Here is a 14324-nt window from a genome sequence, read left to right as displayed (position 1 = left end):
AATAAATTTTTTATTTATTTTAATTTAAAATAAAATTAAAAATACGAAATTGAGATGGAATATAAACATCGAAACAAAAAATCCAGAGATTTCAAGCCAAACCAAAGTTCACCTCCACTCCTCTCTCACAAATCATCGGCACCTCATTTTTCAACACGAACATTTTTTCATTCTTCACCGATATCTCTATTTGGAGGCAACAATAAGACCCAGCACAAGCTGCTAGCCTTTGCAGTGTCTAATTAATTTCACAATTGCAAAATTGAAATATTTACTCACCAAATGACAGTTTCAATTTTCAATTTTTAAGTCTTTAATGCATTCCTTCCAAATTCACCTAAACAATTTCATCAATAAAATCAATCCCAAATTTCAAATTTTATATAAACTATTAAAATTAAAAAAAAACTATTCAATAATCAAAGAATATATAAAAAAACTCTTAGCATTATACCATAAATTTAGATTAGTAACCTCAAAATTGTAATCAATAAAAATAAGTATATCAAATATATAAGTAAGCAAAAAGAGTTAAAACTATATCCGATCTAGAGTTATCATCATATGAACCACAAATATAAAAATCTACCAATGACGTCTTTAAACAAAAATCACACAGCTCATTTTAAAGTGGTAAGTATAGTTCTTTAGTAATGACCTATAAATATAGAAATACTTTTTTATGGTGAATTTTTGTTGAGGGGAGAACCGATCAATATTTGTCATTAGAGAAGTGTTCCGTAGTGAGAAGCATTCATCAGTCTTTTTTATGAGGAGTAACAATCTTTTTCATCGATGGTCGAAGAGTGTCGTGAAAAGAAGGAAAAAAACATGTCTATCATTTACCTATACAATAATTACATAAAATACTTTTTTATTATTTATATTACCTCTTCAATAAAAAAAATAAAATTTTACTTCAATTTTATATTATTACATTTAATTAGATTATCACAAGGCTTTTTAAAAAGGTACAAGAATTAAAAATAGATTCATTAAACTTGCAAAATTCATGAAACTTGGTTGACCCGAAACTGAATTTTGCTTCAATTATCTGGTATTACATTAAATTAGATTATCACAAAGGCTTTTTTAAAGGGTACAGGAATTAGCATTCTTTCCCTTCTATGCCAAACATGGATACATTAAAAATCACAAGAATCACTTTCCATTTGCCATACATACGACTGTCTGTTGCAAGTTCCAAGGATTGGAATTGGATAATTTCCATGGAAAAATGTTTGCTACCAAAGTGGGTACTAAGGATGTTCACAAAACAAAAAGATTGCAAAAAATCAGAAGTGGAGATGCAGGGGATCGAACCCTGTACCTCTCGCATGCAAAGCGAGCGCTCTACCATTTGAGCTACATCCCCATTTGTTATCCGTATTAAGCCAATTTTTTTTATCTCGTTTCAATAATGACATGTTATCCTGCGAACTTGTTCTAGTGGAGTATCAAACATGTGTCCAGGGAATGTTTGTTCTTTTGTCTACTTTTATGGATGCCTTACTTTTGGGTATGGAAGAAAAGGAGCATACCCACTTTGTCACTTCACAAAATTTGAATCATAAATTTTCTAGTTAAAGATTCTCACTTTTATATTCATGGTGCTTGCAAGTCATGATTGGTTGTCTCAATAAATTAGTACGGCCATTATTTTCATAATTTTTGTAACAATAAATTTAAAATGTTTTTACTCCAATTTTAATTATAGTTGGTTGTAACAATAAAACCAAACCAAAAATCTGAGTAAAAATACTAAGATAAAATTAATGAAAGGGTTAGATTTAACAGGAAAAAAAGAAGTGTTAACTTGGAAATATGGAACCTATAACAAAATTAATCAAATCACAGGTTGGATATGTATTTGAAATCTATGGCGAGGAGGCAAAGCCGCAGAGACAAGTCCTGTGTAGTCTTCAACCTTAAAAAAACCTTTGTCTATAAGTAGAAAATGGAAACACGATCATTAACATCCTTGAATTTCGCTGTCTTCTCCATTCTCAACCCCAATTCTTCTCCTCAAATTATCACTCTTTACTCCTACATACATATGCACTTTGCCTACCCTTTCAGCTCGGGCGGCGAGTGGAGATTCTTCCTCCTCTTTGTTTCATTCTTCTTTTTTTTTTTTTCCCCAATTCTTCCACGGGCCCCACCGCCACCGCTACCGCCGCTGCCCCAAAAAAAGAACGTTCCTACAATAAAGTAACATTGTTGTAGGAACACGATAATTAACCATCATGACTTACAATGCACACCCTTTTCACCTTTTGGAGATCAATGTCATATCTGCTCAGGATTTGGCTCCTGTCTCCAAATCCATGCGTACCTATGCAGTTGCGTGGGTTCATCCTGAAAGAAAATTGACCACCAGGATCGATCAGAACGGCCATATCAACCCTCAATGGAATGAGAAATTTGTGTTCCGGGTCGATGAAACGTTCTTGAATGCTGAAACCTCTGCTATTATGATTGAAATCTATGCTGCTGCTTGGCTCCGTGACGTTCAGATTGGATCTGTTAGAGTTCTGATTAGCAATTTGTTTCCTTCCAATAATAATAACTCGAAAATGCGATTCGTCGCGCTTCAGATTCGCCGCCCGTCAGGGCGACCTCAGGGAATCCTGAACATGGGTGTGCAGCTCCTGGACAATACAATGCGAAGTATGCCTTTGTATACTGAGCTCAGCGCTTCAGCTGTTGGGTTCAGCGAACTCATAGACGCCAAGACCAATAAGCAAAGCATTGAAGAGAAGACATCGAAATTGCGCAGAACCCAGAGTGATCATACTGATTTCACCATCACCACCGATGAATTTGGCGTGAAAGAAAGTCTCAAAGCCAAGTCATCGGTGGTTAATGGTGGTTCATTGGTGAACTTTTCCACATTAAAGAACAGCCGCAAAGATAAAGATGCTGGGACCGGCGGAAACGGAAGCATGGTGAACGGATCACTTTGCTCCGACGTGGGCCCTTCCGCCTCGGTAGTGGCAGCAGCAATTGCAAAAGGATTAATCAAAACACCAGGAAATACAGGTGGTCAGAATAAAACCAGAGGAGGCAGCTCCATTATCGAAGATTGGACAGACAACGATAGTGTTGAAGGCCTAAGAACAAAGCTGGAAAGGTGGAGAACAGAGCTTCCACCAATTTACGACAACGACACAAAGAAAATGATGTCGAAAAGCAGACGGAAGCATCATCACAGGAGAAGATCAGATAATCCAGGTTTATTCACATGTTTTGGCAATCTGTTCGGACTGGAGATTTCAATCACTTGTGGAGGCAGCAACAAGAAGAAATATGGAAAGGGGAAGGTTTGTCACTTAAGCTCTGTGGACAGTGAATCATATTTGTGAGAAAGGAAGAAATTGAAGATGACAACACAAGTTGAAACAAATGGCAAATGATGAAGATGACATGGGTATCCATTGCAAGGATGTTTCTTGGATTTACTTGGGGGGGGGGGGGGGGGGGGGATATATCATTCTGCATAGGCCAAGGATGTGTAGAATCAGAGGATGTGCACTGGTGAGAAATGATAGGAAGATTATCAAAGATTTTTTTATTATTGTTATTATTTATATAAATATTTCTTCTCATTTTGTGTATCCTTTCCAAGAAAACATGTAATTATGATCCTTGAATTGCATCGGCTACATTGTCTTATAAACTATGAATCCATTTTACTTTGGAAACCTCACATACACGTTGGAAAATTTCTGTGACAATCACAGACTTCTAGCCATTGGCAGTGGGTTGAAGACGATCACAGCATATATGAAAGAACAAAGAAAACAAGTGTATACTATATATGTGTAAGCAGAGGCGTTCTTTCAATTCATTCGTATAAACTCCGAGTAGAAACTAGTCATGCAACTTTCTCCCTCTCTAATTCAATTCACTGTCTCATATAGCATATTCTCTGTTCAAAACAAAAAGTCAATCTGCCTAAACGTTTATGCGCATAAGTTCGAGATCAAACACCTCTCCTTTTCAGTGTTGTCCCCCTGACCTTAGAGCTAATCACCATCAGAAGAAGAGAGAGAACTGTTCGAGTTGTCATTGGAATCTGATGAATCGACCCTAGGAGGATTATAGATTCCTTTAATAAAATTCAATTTTGTTGGATCTCCACAAAATGACAACAATGCCGCCTGTACTTCATCCTGGTTGAAGTTGGGATTAGTCATGCATTCAACAGTAATCTGCTCGAGGATAGGCGAATTTGCCAGCAAAAATTGGATAAACCTTGTCTCGTAATCTTTACCATGGAAAGATCTCACCGCCACTCTCTGTAATAGATTGAAGGAGAAAAGAGAATGATTTTGCTCTTCCCAAAATTGTAGAATAGGTTCAGAGGCACCTTCGTTTTGGCAGCTGCATGCCTACACAATAAAATGAGATCACCAACTGATCTACAATGGTCTAGACGATGAGTGTTCTACAAAAGAAAAAGGGTTGTCATCTAGCCACTATACACTTACTTTTATATCAAGAATTTGCAAGCTTAAGGCACTTCCAATCAAAGAGAGGAGAAGTGAGACTTCATCCACCCTCTCGAAACAAAATGCACAGATTACAAGGGTCCTTAGATGCCTATAATACGTTGAAACTTCAGTAAATGTATCACCTGCAGCCAAGAACTAGAAGCAAAAGCAGAGACTAAAAAAATCAACACCATCATTTCCAAAACTGCGGCCAATACAATCTAAGAAGTTTTCTCACCCTCTGAAATGGACAGTGCACATAAAGCCCCGTAATTGCACGTGGCAGACCATGCAATTTGAATCTGAGATCAAACGGGTTATTTTCAGGACCCATTCGATATAATTTGATATTCAAAGCCTCAAGAAGTGGAGTGTTGAAACTCATAGATTTGCAATCTCCATCAAAGCAAAAATACTTGAGACAGAGGCCATTGATGTGAAGATGATCTGTACAGCTCAAATTTCTGACAAACAGTTGTTCAAGGAGTGGGCAGCTAGAAATAAGCCTTTCAAAAACAGAAGTTTCAATGTTAACGTTGCTCAACTGAAGGAAAATAAGATTAGGAAAACCTTCAAATGAATGTGCCCATTTAATCTCCAAATGACAGAGGTTTAACTTCCTCAACTGCTGACAAGAAAACAAACTAGATGGTACTTCATTACGCTGACCTCTATACATCACGAGAGATAGCTCTTGAATTGACTTCTGAGACAGCCTCCATATCCACAACTTCAAATTGTAACATTCCTTCACTTCATCAACAGACACAAAAAATTTCTCAATGTTTCCTTCATTTCTAGTAAGGATGTAATTGATTATGCCCTCAAGATTCTGTCGTGACCGTTGATGAAAAAAGTTCTCATCAACTATAATATGTGGCAATGTATGCCATTTTTCCCTCCAGTTCTTTGACAAGGTACTGGTTCTCACAGCGTCTTTCAATGGCAAACGTGCTAGGATGTGGTCTATCACATTGCTTGGAAGATCACTGATTCTGTCTACACCAGGAAGAAGCCAATTTCTCTCCATAGTAGTTTACGTACAATAGCCCAAGCTTGCAATTGAATGGACCAAATCAATTATCTGTTGGAAAAAAAAAATGGAATTGCAGATTAGCACTTTAGGAATTAGATCTTAAAAGCAAAAAAGAAAAGGAGATGGTGATAATTCCCAGGTTGTCCACAACATAAACACAACTTACTTGTCTGGTCCTTCTGCATTAACATAATAGGATTCTCTTCTCAAAGGAAAATAAATAAAATAGATTGACCTAAGAACATTTCATTTTTCTTTGTTACAAGTCAAATGCATATTCAACTTGATTCGTGGTGATTAATATTAGGTAAATCTATCAACGATATTAATTGAAACATTCATGAACAGAAGAAGATTGCAGCTGCAATCATAATAGCTTAGCTCATTGATACGATTTGACTTCTTTCTCATTATCAGAATTGGAACAAAAATAAAACAATTTATCATATGTTTGAACAAAAAGTAGCATCCAGTTTCCAATTTAATCAGGCCTTACAAATACTAATAATATTCATCAAGATAATAATTAGACCATGCATTAAGGCACCAAATAGTAAATAGATTTTCTTCCAGAACCCAATTTCTTTTCATTAGTTTTCCAGGGAAGATTTTAGGTCAATTTTCCATGAAACAAGTGCGTGTACGAGGCAAACTGCATCTCATTATGCGAAAATACTTCCCCAGAAATAATCCTCTAATAGATATCCATACAAAAAATACAATACAGATGTTTTAATTTCAAGCAATTGAAAAGCTAAAGCCTAAACCCTCCGGTTTGGGCATGATTCATTTTGCAAGAAATGAATTCTTGCAAAATAATGAATGATTTCATTTCTTTTAAAAATGATTGTAAGTTTAAAAAAAAAAAAAAAAGAATTCTTTCATTTCAAACAAGAAAAATTGATAGAAAAGAAATGAATTGAATTGAAATTCTTTGTAAAATCTTTGATTCTAAAGAAGGGAAAAGAGATAAGAACACTAGAAATCAAAGTCTGTTATGGTCTGATCTTTTACAGAATGAAACCGAAGAAAAGAAAAGCAACAGAAACTTGCATCTTAGGATTCCAAATTGGGTTTCTTTCTCCAAGATTTCCATGGAAAACAAGCACGAACCTAATAAAAACTAAATAACTAAAATAAAATAAGGTCACAAGAGTACCTGGACTATGTTCTGAAACTTCTCCGCTTTAAGTGCCCCCAGCAAGGTTACATGACTTGATACTTCTATACCCAGATCAAGAGAAAGAGGGAAATGGTGAGCTATTTATAAAGGGGATCAAAGCAAGGAACTTTCTGGATGCCCACACCACATTGTGATTGCAATTTCCAGAAGTCTTTATAAACAAAAATCTTTTTCAATTCTGCAACTGCTGATTTTGCAGAAATGAACCAATACCCTCATCACTAAGTATCAAACCCAATCAATCAACACACTCACACACAATTGTTTGGTACTTCACACACGCGTAAAGAACACAAATTTATGTGATTGGTGCAAGGCTACAAGATAACAATCAATCAGCATGGTTAATGAATATTAAACTTGTTCATAATTACAATTCAGTCTTTTTCACTTTAGAACCAGAGAACCCCACAAACCCAAACAGAAGGCATTTTCTTTGACAAATGAAGTTCAGTGAATAAAAGAGTAGATATTTTTTTTTATAATATAAATATTAAATAATAAATTTTCACTTCAAACAACAAGGTTAGAGGCTTTTTTTTTTTTTTTTCAAATAGAATGAAATAGATGGTTTAACTATGGCCTCCTCTTCCTCTTACTCCTGTGGTGGCTAAGCTTCCTTTGTGTTCATGGAAGTGAAAATGTAGTGAAGATGGAAAAGGGTGTGAAGTGGTTTGCCAATTTCTGGGAATGGGACCGAACGGATGCATAGAGAGCAAGTTAATGGTAAATTTATTAAAAAATTATTAATTGATTTTTTAATTTTAAAAAATATATTAAAATATTTAATATTTTTAAAAATTTATTAATTAATTTTAATTATTAAATATTTTAAAAAATTAAAATACTTTTGATATAAAAATATTAGTTAATAAATTTTTTATATGAGACAATAAAATTATTTTTATAATAATCTTTTTTTATTAAAAAAATAAAGATTAAATTGTGGGTTTACTAAATATTAAGGACTACACTGTAATTTAATTTTTTTTTGTCCGACCTAAATTCTCATGGGCCAATGTTTCTAATCTTAAAATGTTAATGAACTCAAGCTTCAAACCCCAGTTTTAATTTGAGAATATAACAATCGTGATTAGAATTTGACAGGCACTTTTGGGCTTGTTTGGTTCATGGTGTTTAAAACCATGCAAATTAGTACAATCCTCCATGTTCCCACCAAACAAGACCCATCACCAGCCTCACAACGAGGAAATGTTATATATAATGCTAAAAAATAATTATGACAATCAGAAATAAAGATGGATTCGTGTGAAATTACAAATTTTGTAAAAATTTCAATTAAATTAATTTTATTTTTTAAAATTCTCATATTTGCAATGAAAAAAATTCTCATGTTTTTTCATAAAATAATTAAAATTTTAAATTTTATAAAGTTATTTTTAATTGGGTGATTTAAAATAAAGATAAATTATAATTTTATAAAATTTTAAGGACTTGCATGCATAGTTAAAATGTCTGGGCAGACATTTTGCATATTGCACAAAGACACCTGCCCAAATGACATTGGTCATTTGCCAATTACATAAATGTGCTTGCCATTTTAGCAGTCTCCATATGTTGATACCCTTTATAATTTTTATGTATTTTATTTTATATAATGAAATTAAAATATAATTTTAATTTCTATAATTATTTTATTAATATAATTAAAAATAATATATAATTAAATAGGTCTAAGTGATAATTGCAAGTTGGCAATACACGTAAACATTTTCTTAAAAAAAAGGGAAAATTTCATGTAACTCATGATTATTTAGTGTTATAAATGAATTTTGTTTAATATAAAATAAAAAACTCTCTTTGTAAGGTTAAAATTTTAATTATTTATATTAGAGCCATTTCTTGTTCTTCTTATTTTTTTTCTTATTAATTATTTTCACAAGGTCAGACAATAAAGAAAGTTATCTCATTTTTTTTTCATTTCTCAATTTTAATTTTTATTAATAATATCACCCAACTTTCATTTTTATTAACCTCTTTAACTTATAAGAAAAAAAAATGAGTAAAATTCTCATTTATCTCTTTTTCTTTCTTTTTTTTTCTTTATCGAATTAATCACTAATTGTTTATTAATAAATTATTTCATTTTTTTTATAGTTATCGGTTGGATGAATATTCGGTCGATTTAATTTAAAATAGAATCGAACCGAATAAATTGAAAATTAAAATTTTAATATTTATGAAAATTAAACTGAACTAATTTTAATCAGAAATCAAATTGAACCAAACCAGTCTGATTCGATTCGATTTGATTTAGTTTGATGGATTTTAATTTTTAATAAATTTTGTATTTTTTATCTTTTATTTTTAATATTTTAAAATTTAATTAAAATATTTTAATTTTAATATGATTTAATTTTTTAATATTATTAAAAATAATATATTATTATTACTAAATCTATTCGATTCAATTTTTTCAATTTTTTTAATTAAAATCGAATCGAATTGAAATAATTAAAATTTTTAAAATAAAAAATTAAATTAAATTAAAATAAATTAAAATTAAATCAAAATTTTAAATTAATTAAATTCGTTGGTTAAATTCTGCTTATTAGAAGTGGATACCTAATTAATAAATCGGAAATGGATGATGACGTTTCGCATATGAAGCAATCAGAAAATGTCAATTTAGTAGGCAATCATGGAGTGGAACTGTGGAAGTGTGCATTTGCTTTCCTTGGAACTAACGTTTTCAAATAAAATAATTATTTTTTTCCAATAAGATAATTATTGTTTTCAAATAACAAAATCCCTTTTCTCATTCAATATTTACACTTAACATTATAAATTATATATCAATAATATTAAATAAAATTTTAAAGGTTATATTATAATTTGTAATTAATTTTTTCATAATTTTATAATTATAATTATGATAAACTAAAAAATATTTAAATTTATTATCTAAAATTTAAAATTTAAAATTTAAAATATAAATATGAAACAACCTAAACATTTTTATTCTTTTATCTAAAAAATCCAAAACAATTTTTATCAAAATTAATTGAAATAATATAAAAAATTTTCTTTATTATCTAAGTTTTTAAATTTAAAATATAAATTTTTGAATTTTATTATCCAATAAATCTTAAAAAACTATTACTTATAATATATAAATAAATAAACCACATAGTTGTGTTGGAAGAAGAAAGACAGAGTAGGATGATATTTTGCATCAAAGGGTGAGAACTCAAGTCAAGCCTTCCTTCAGTGAAATACATAACAACCAGAGAAACAATGCCTTTACCCCAAAACCAAACTTCACCAAACTTCCTAATAACTAATTAAAAACGTCATTATCCATTTCACCCTCTCCCTTCTGCGCCTTTTGATTAAAGCCTCGGGGACCCACGGGTTTCCTAAATAAATGCAAGATTGAGAGAGCTTTTTCTCTCTGCTTGTGCGTCTCTGTTTTCTTTGAAATTGCAACAGGCATTTAAAAGAGCCTAAAGATCAAGAATTTGGAAGAACAAATTCTTGGGTTTTGGTGGGTTTTTGATTCTTTTAAGTTAGAGAGACTTGTACAGGATGATTGGTTGTGATTGTTTTTACTGGAGCCAAGTTAATGATGAGTTCTACTCTGTTGAGCCTCAGCCTTTCTCTTTGCCTGCTCCAATTCCCCAGTGGCCTCAAGGTATGGTCTCCTAAACTCCCAACAAGAAAAGTTCTGCAGTTAGAGTATATTTTCCCCTTCATTTTTAGGACAAAGTTTGTCTTTGGGGGAGTTCTTTATAGTAAATGATCAGGAGTTGATTGTTTCAAATATTGTTTATGATCTTTAGTATCAACAACTCATATATGCTATAGCTGCATCCCCTCTCAATCTCTCTGTGTATCAACTAGGTGGATTAACATTTTATCAATTCCCACTCTCTCTCTCTCTCAAAATAGATGAGAAAGGTCTCTCTGTTATCTGAAAGATAAAAATTCAACCTGCAATGGCTTCTAGGAGTTGATTAGCTTCGATCTTTTATTACATTCTTGGTCAATATTGGATGGCTTTGCTAAAATTTTTTGGGGGAAGAAGTAAGATGATAAAAGAGGATTCTTTTTTAAAGATTTAAACTTAATGGAATGCTGTAAGGATCTTTTCCATTAACTTGGCTTGCTTCCTGGCATCCAAAGATTGCCATCTTCTTCTTCTTCCTTTTTAATTTTTTTATATAAGAGTTTTTTTTTTTTAAAATTAAAAATTTGCCTTTCCCAGGGTTTAGACTTTAGAGAAGTTTGTTGAACACATTCAGGAGTCAAGTCTTAGACAATCTGGCATACCTTGAGGCTTGCACGGCATTTGAAACGTTGAAAATATAAAAAAAATCATAAAGCCTATGCTGCTTACGGCACCATCCATATCTCCTCTTTCTCTTTTTGAAAGAGTGGAATCTTTCTTTCTTTTTCTTTTTTAAAATTTTCTATTTTCGTGTTTTCAAATTTTGTGCTTTTTGTTGTGGTTTAAGCCATCTCTTCGTTTTTTATACTTTAAGGATAAGAAATTTGATGTTGTCTGTCGCATATGGGTCCATCCATTTTTAAATGGAAAGCATACAACTTTATATCATCCATTCTCATTATCTTATTAAATATTTACATTTGTTGGATGGCTTTCTTATGGAAAACAGTGTTTTCTGATTTATTTAGTCAATCGTTTGATCAGACCATGAATTGAAACCTGAATGGGACAACTATACTTTTGATGTCTGCATCATTAGATCTTTGAATTATGCGTTGCTTACAGATTATGTGCTCTTGTATCCCCAGGTCAGGGATTTGCTACTGAGAGAATAAACCTGGGAGAACTAGAAATCATCAAAATTACCCAGTTTGAGAGTGTTTGGAGCTCCAACCTGTTGCATGGAAAAGGAGTCACATTTTATAGACCTGTTGGGATCGCTGATGGTTTTTATTGCCTTGGCCACTACTGTCAGTCCAATGACCAACCATTGCAAGGGTACGTTCTTGTGGCCAGTGATGCCAACTTGCAGAAACCTGAAGTTCGTCAGCTCTGTGACTCGAAACCAGGCTCTCCAGCTCTGAAACGGCCACTTAACTACTCATTGATTTGGAGTACCGTTTCACACGACGATGGTTGTGGTTACTTTTGGCTTCCAAACCCTCCAGCAGGTTACAAGGCAATGGGTGTTGTGGTCACTAACAAGCCAGAGGAGCCTAGCGTTGAAGAAGTTAGATGCATTCGTGCAGATCTTACAGAAAAATGTGAAACTTGTGATTTGATCATTTCCAAAGTTTCAAAAACTTTCAATAATCAATTTCAGGTCTGGAACACAAGACCCTGCAAAAGGGGAATGCATTCTAAAGGTGTTTCCGTGGGGACGTTTTACTGCAGCACCTACTTGAGTTCTGAAGATGATTTGCTAGATGTTGCATGCTTGAAGAATCTTGACTGTACCCTACACGCAATGCCAAATCTAGACCAGATTCATGCGCTCATTAAGCACTTTGGCCCTACTGTGTTCTTCCATCCTGATGAAGATTGCTTGCCATCATCAGTACAGTGGTTCTTCAAAAATGGAGCACTTCTGTATCAAGAAGGCAAGGATGAGGGTCAACATATTGACTATAGGGGTTCAAACTTGCCTTGTGAAGGTCAAAATGATAGGGAATATTGGATTGATTTGCCGAATGATGATGATGCTAGAAATAACATCAAAAGAGGAGATCTAGAGAGCGCTGAGCTTTACGTTCATGTGAAACCAGCGCTTGGAGGAACTTTTACTGATATTGCATTTTGGGTATTTTGTCCCTTCAATGGACCAGCCACCCTTAAAATTGGGTTAATGAGCATACCAATGACCAAGATTGGGCAACATGTGGGTGATTGGGAGCACTTCACCCTTCGTGTAAGTAACTTCACAGGGGAACTATGGCAAGTCTACTTTTCACAGCATAGTGGTGGCGAATGGGTGCACGCTTCTGATTTGGAATTTATTGAAGGTAATAGGCCAATTGTTTATTCATCAAAACATGGTCATGCTAGTTTTCCTCACCCTGGTACTTACCTTCAAGGATCAACAAAGCTTGGAGTCGGGGTGAGAAATGATGCTGCCCAAAGCAAATATTATATAGATTCAAGCACAAAGTATCAGCTAATTGCAGCCGAGTATCTTGGAGACGGAGTAGTCACAGAGCCGTGCTGGCTGCAATTTATGCGAGAATGGGGTCCAACCATTGTATATGACTCAAGATCTGAGCTAGATAAGATTATAAATCACCTCCCATTCTTTGTTAGATTCTCAGTGGAGAACATCTTTGACCTGTTCCCAACTGAACTTTATGGCGAGGAGGGACCAACCGGACCAAAGGTGAAAGATAACTGGTTGGGAGATGAAAGATGCTAGTTTCGCAGCATTCGCATATTACCCTATTTATCACTGTCCGGGCACGTTGATAGAGGGTTTGGCAAGGTTGTGGATTCTGCAGTTGGATCGTCACCTATAGCTTGTTCTTCTTTCCTTGGTTGCCATGGAGAGTGCACTTAAGAGCATGATTTGCTTTTTGTGTTCATATAAGCAAGCAGGAAGGCTACAGAGTTAGCAGAGGAGATGTTCATACTGCAGTCGACATGACTGAGATCAACAGCATTGATTGTCAACATTTGCTGATGTTTTTCTTTTGTTGGTTGCATCATTTGAAATGTGTAGTGGAGCATTTGCAATTGTAATCAGAGGAAGGGTTTGATGGGGGACGCCAATTGCCAAGTAGATTGATGCTGGACTATGGTGTGGGATTGTAGAGTAATGAAAGCTGTTAAAATGGAACTTGTCAAAGGGTTATTTTGCCCTGAATTTATGTATTCTGCAATTTGATGCTTCTGTTTTTTTCCTTGAAATCGTGGGAATGCTTAAAAGGAACAGTGACTGTTTGGATTGAATAATGAGCAAAAGCATTATAAGACAAATAATCAATCACTGGCAAGTAACTCAAAGGCGATCATGGTGATACTGTTTAGTTATTTTGTTGTATGTAGAAAGTTAAATATAGAGGTGTTTGGTTCTTGGAGATTAAAAAAAAAAAAGGCAAATTCTCTTTTAGTTGAAGTTACAACAAATCATTATTATTTTCTTAATTATGCACATCACTTTCTAAATTGATAAATTTTAGTAAAATTTGTAAAGGTATTTGACATACATATTAAAATTTATTTGAGAGGAAATAATCCATAACAATTATTAATTATATTGTAAAAATTTATAAATATTATTTATTAATTAAGTTTTCAATTGTTCATATTTATATGATAAAAATCATAAAATTATTATTTTAATTATATAATTCAAAATTTTCATATAATTAAAGATTTAGGATATTAATTAAAATTTAATTTAGTTAATCAAATTATTTATTTGATAAAAATTATATAAACATAATAACATGTATATATATACCGTATAAATTAATTAAAATTTATAATGTACCTTTGGAGCTACATTTCTATAAAAGAAAAAAAAAAATCTGAATTTTTTAACCATATTCTCTTTTATACCGTCTCTTTCCATTTAAATATGCTTTTGTGAAACTTTAGCCCGGAAATAATATATATTATTTTTTGGCATATGCCCACCAAATTAGA

The 14324-nt window shown here is 33.0% G+C and overlaps 3 protein-coding genes and 1 non-coding gene across 4 annotated transcripts; 2 read left to right on the top strand and 2 right to left on the bottom strand.

Annotated features, from left to right (window-relative positions):
* Nucleotides 1-1302: 1302 nt before the first annotated feature.
* TRNAA-UGC lies at nt 1303-1375 on the bottom strand. Its single transcript has one exon. It is a non-coding gene; the product is annotated as a tRNA-Ala (tRNA).
* Nucleotides 1376-1802: 427 nt separating this feature from the next.
* On the top strand, nt 1803-3457 carry LOC110623692. The gene has a single exon (XM_021768707.2). It carries the CDS (start codon nt 2247-2249, stop codon nt 3363-3365), a length of 1119 nt encoding a protein of 372 aa, XP_021624399.1. The 5' UTR covers nt 1803-2246; the 3' UTR covers nt 3366-3457.
* Nucleotides 3458-3787: 330 nt separating this feature from the next.
* LOC110622381 (F-box/FBD/LRR-repeat protein At1g13570) lies at nt 3788-7165 on the bottom strand. The gene is made up of 4 exons (XM_021766867.2): nt 6692-7165; nt 4735-5580; nt 4494-4652; nt 3788-4394 (listed from the first exon to the last, which is right to left on the bottom strand). Exons 2-4 carry the CDS (start codon nt 5524-5526, stop codon nt 4029-4031), a joined length of 1317 nt encoding a protein of 438 aa, XP_021622559.1. The 5' UTR covers nt 5527-5580; nt 6692-7165; the 3' UTR covers nt 3788-4028.
* A 2896-nt stretch (nt 7166-10061) lies between these two features.
* LOC110623362 lies at nt 10062-13563 on the top strand. Its single transcript, XM_021768278.2, has 2 exons — nt 10062-10370; nt 11495-13563. Exons 1-2 carry the CDS (start codon nt 10265-10267, stop codon nt 13090-13092), a joined length of 1704 nt encoding a protein of 567 aa, XP_021623970.1. The 5' UTR covers nt 10062-10264; the 3' UTR covers nt 13093-13563.
* The last annotated feature ends 761 nt before the right edge of the window (nt 13564-14324 follow it).

Source organism: Manihot esculenta, chromosome 9 (assembly GCF_001659605.2).
Source record: "Manihot esculenta cultivar AM560-2 chromosome 9, M.esculenta_v8, whole genome shotgun sequence".
Lineage (NCBI taxonomy): Eukaryota > Viridiplantae > Streptophyta > Magnoliopsida > Malpighiales > Euphorbiaceae > Manihot > Manihot esculenta.
Note: the sequence above shows the minus strand (reverse complement) of the source record. Positions and strands in the feature narration are given on the sequence as shown.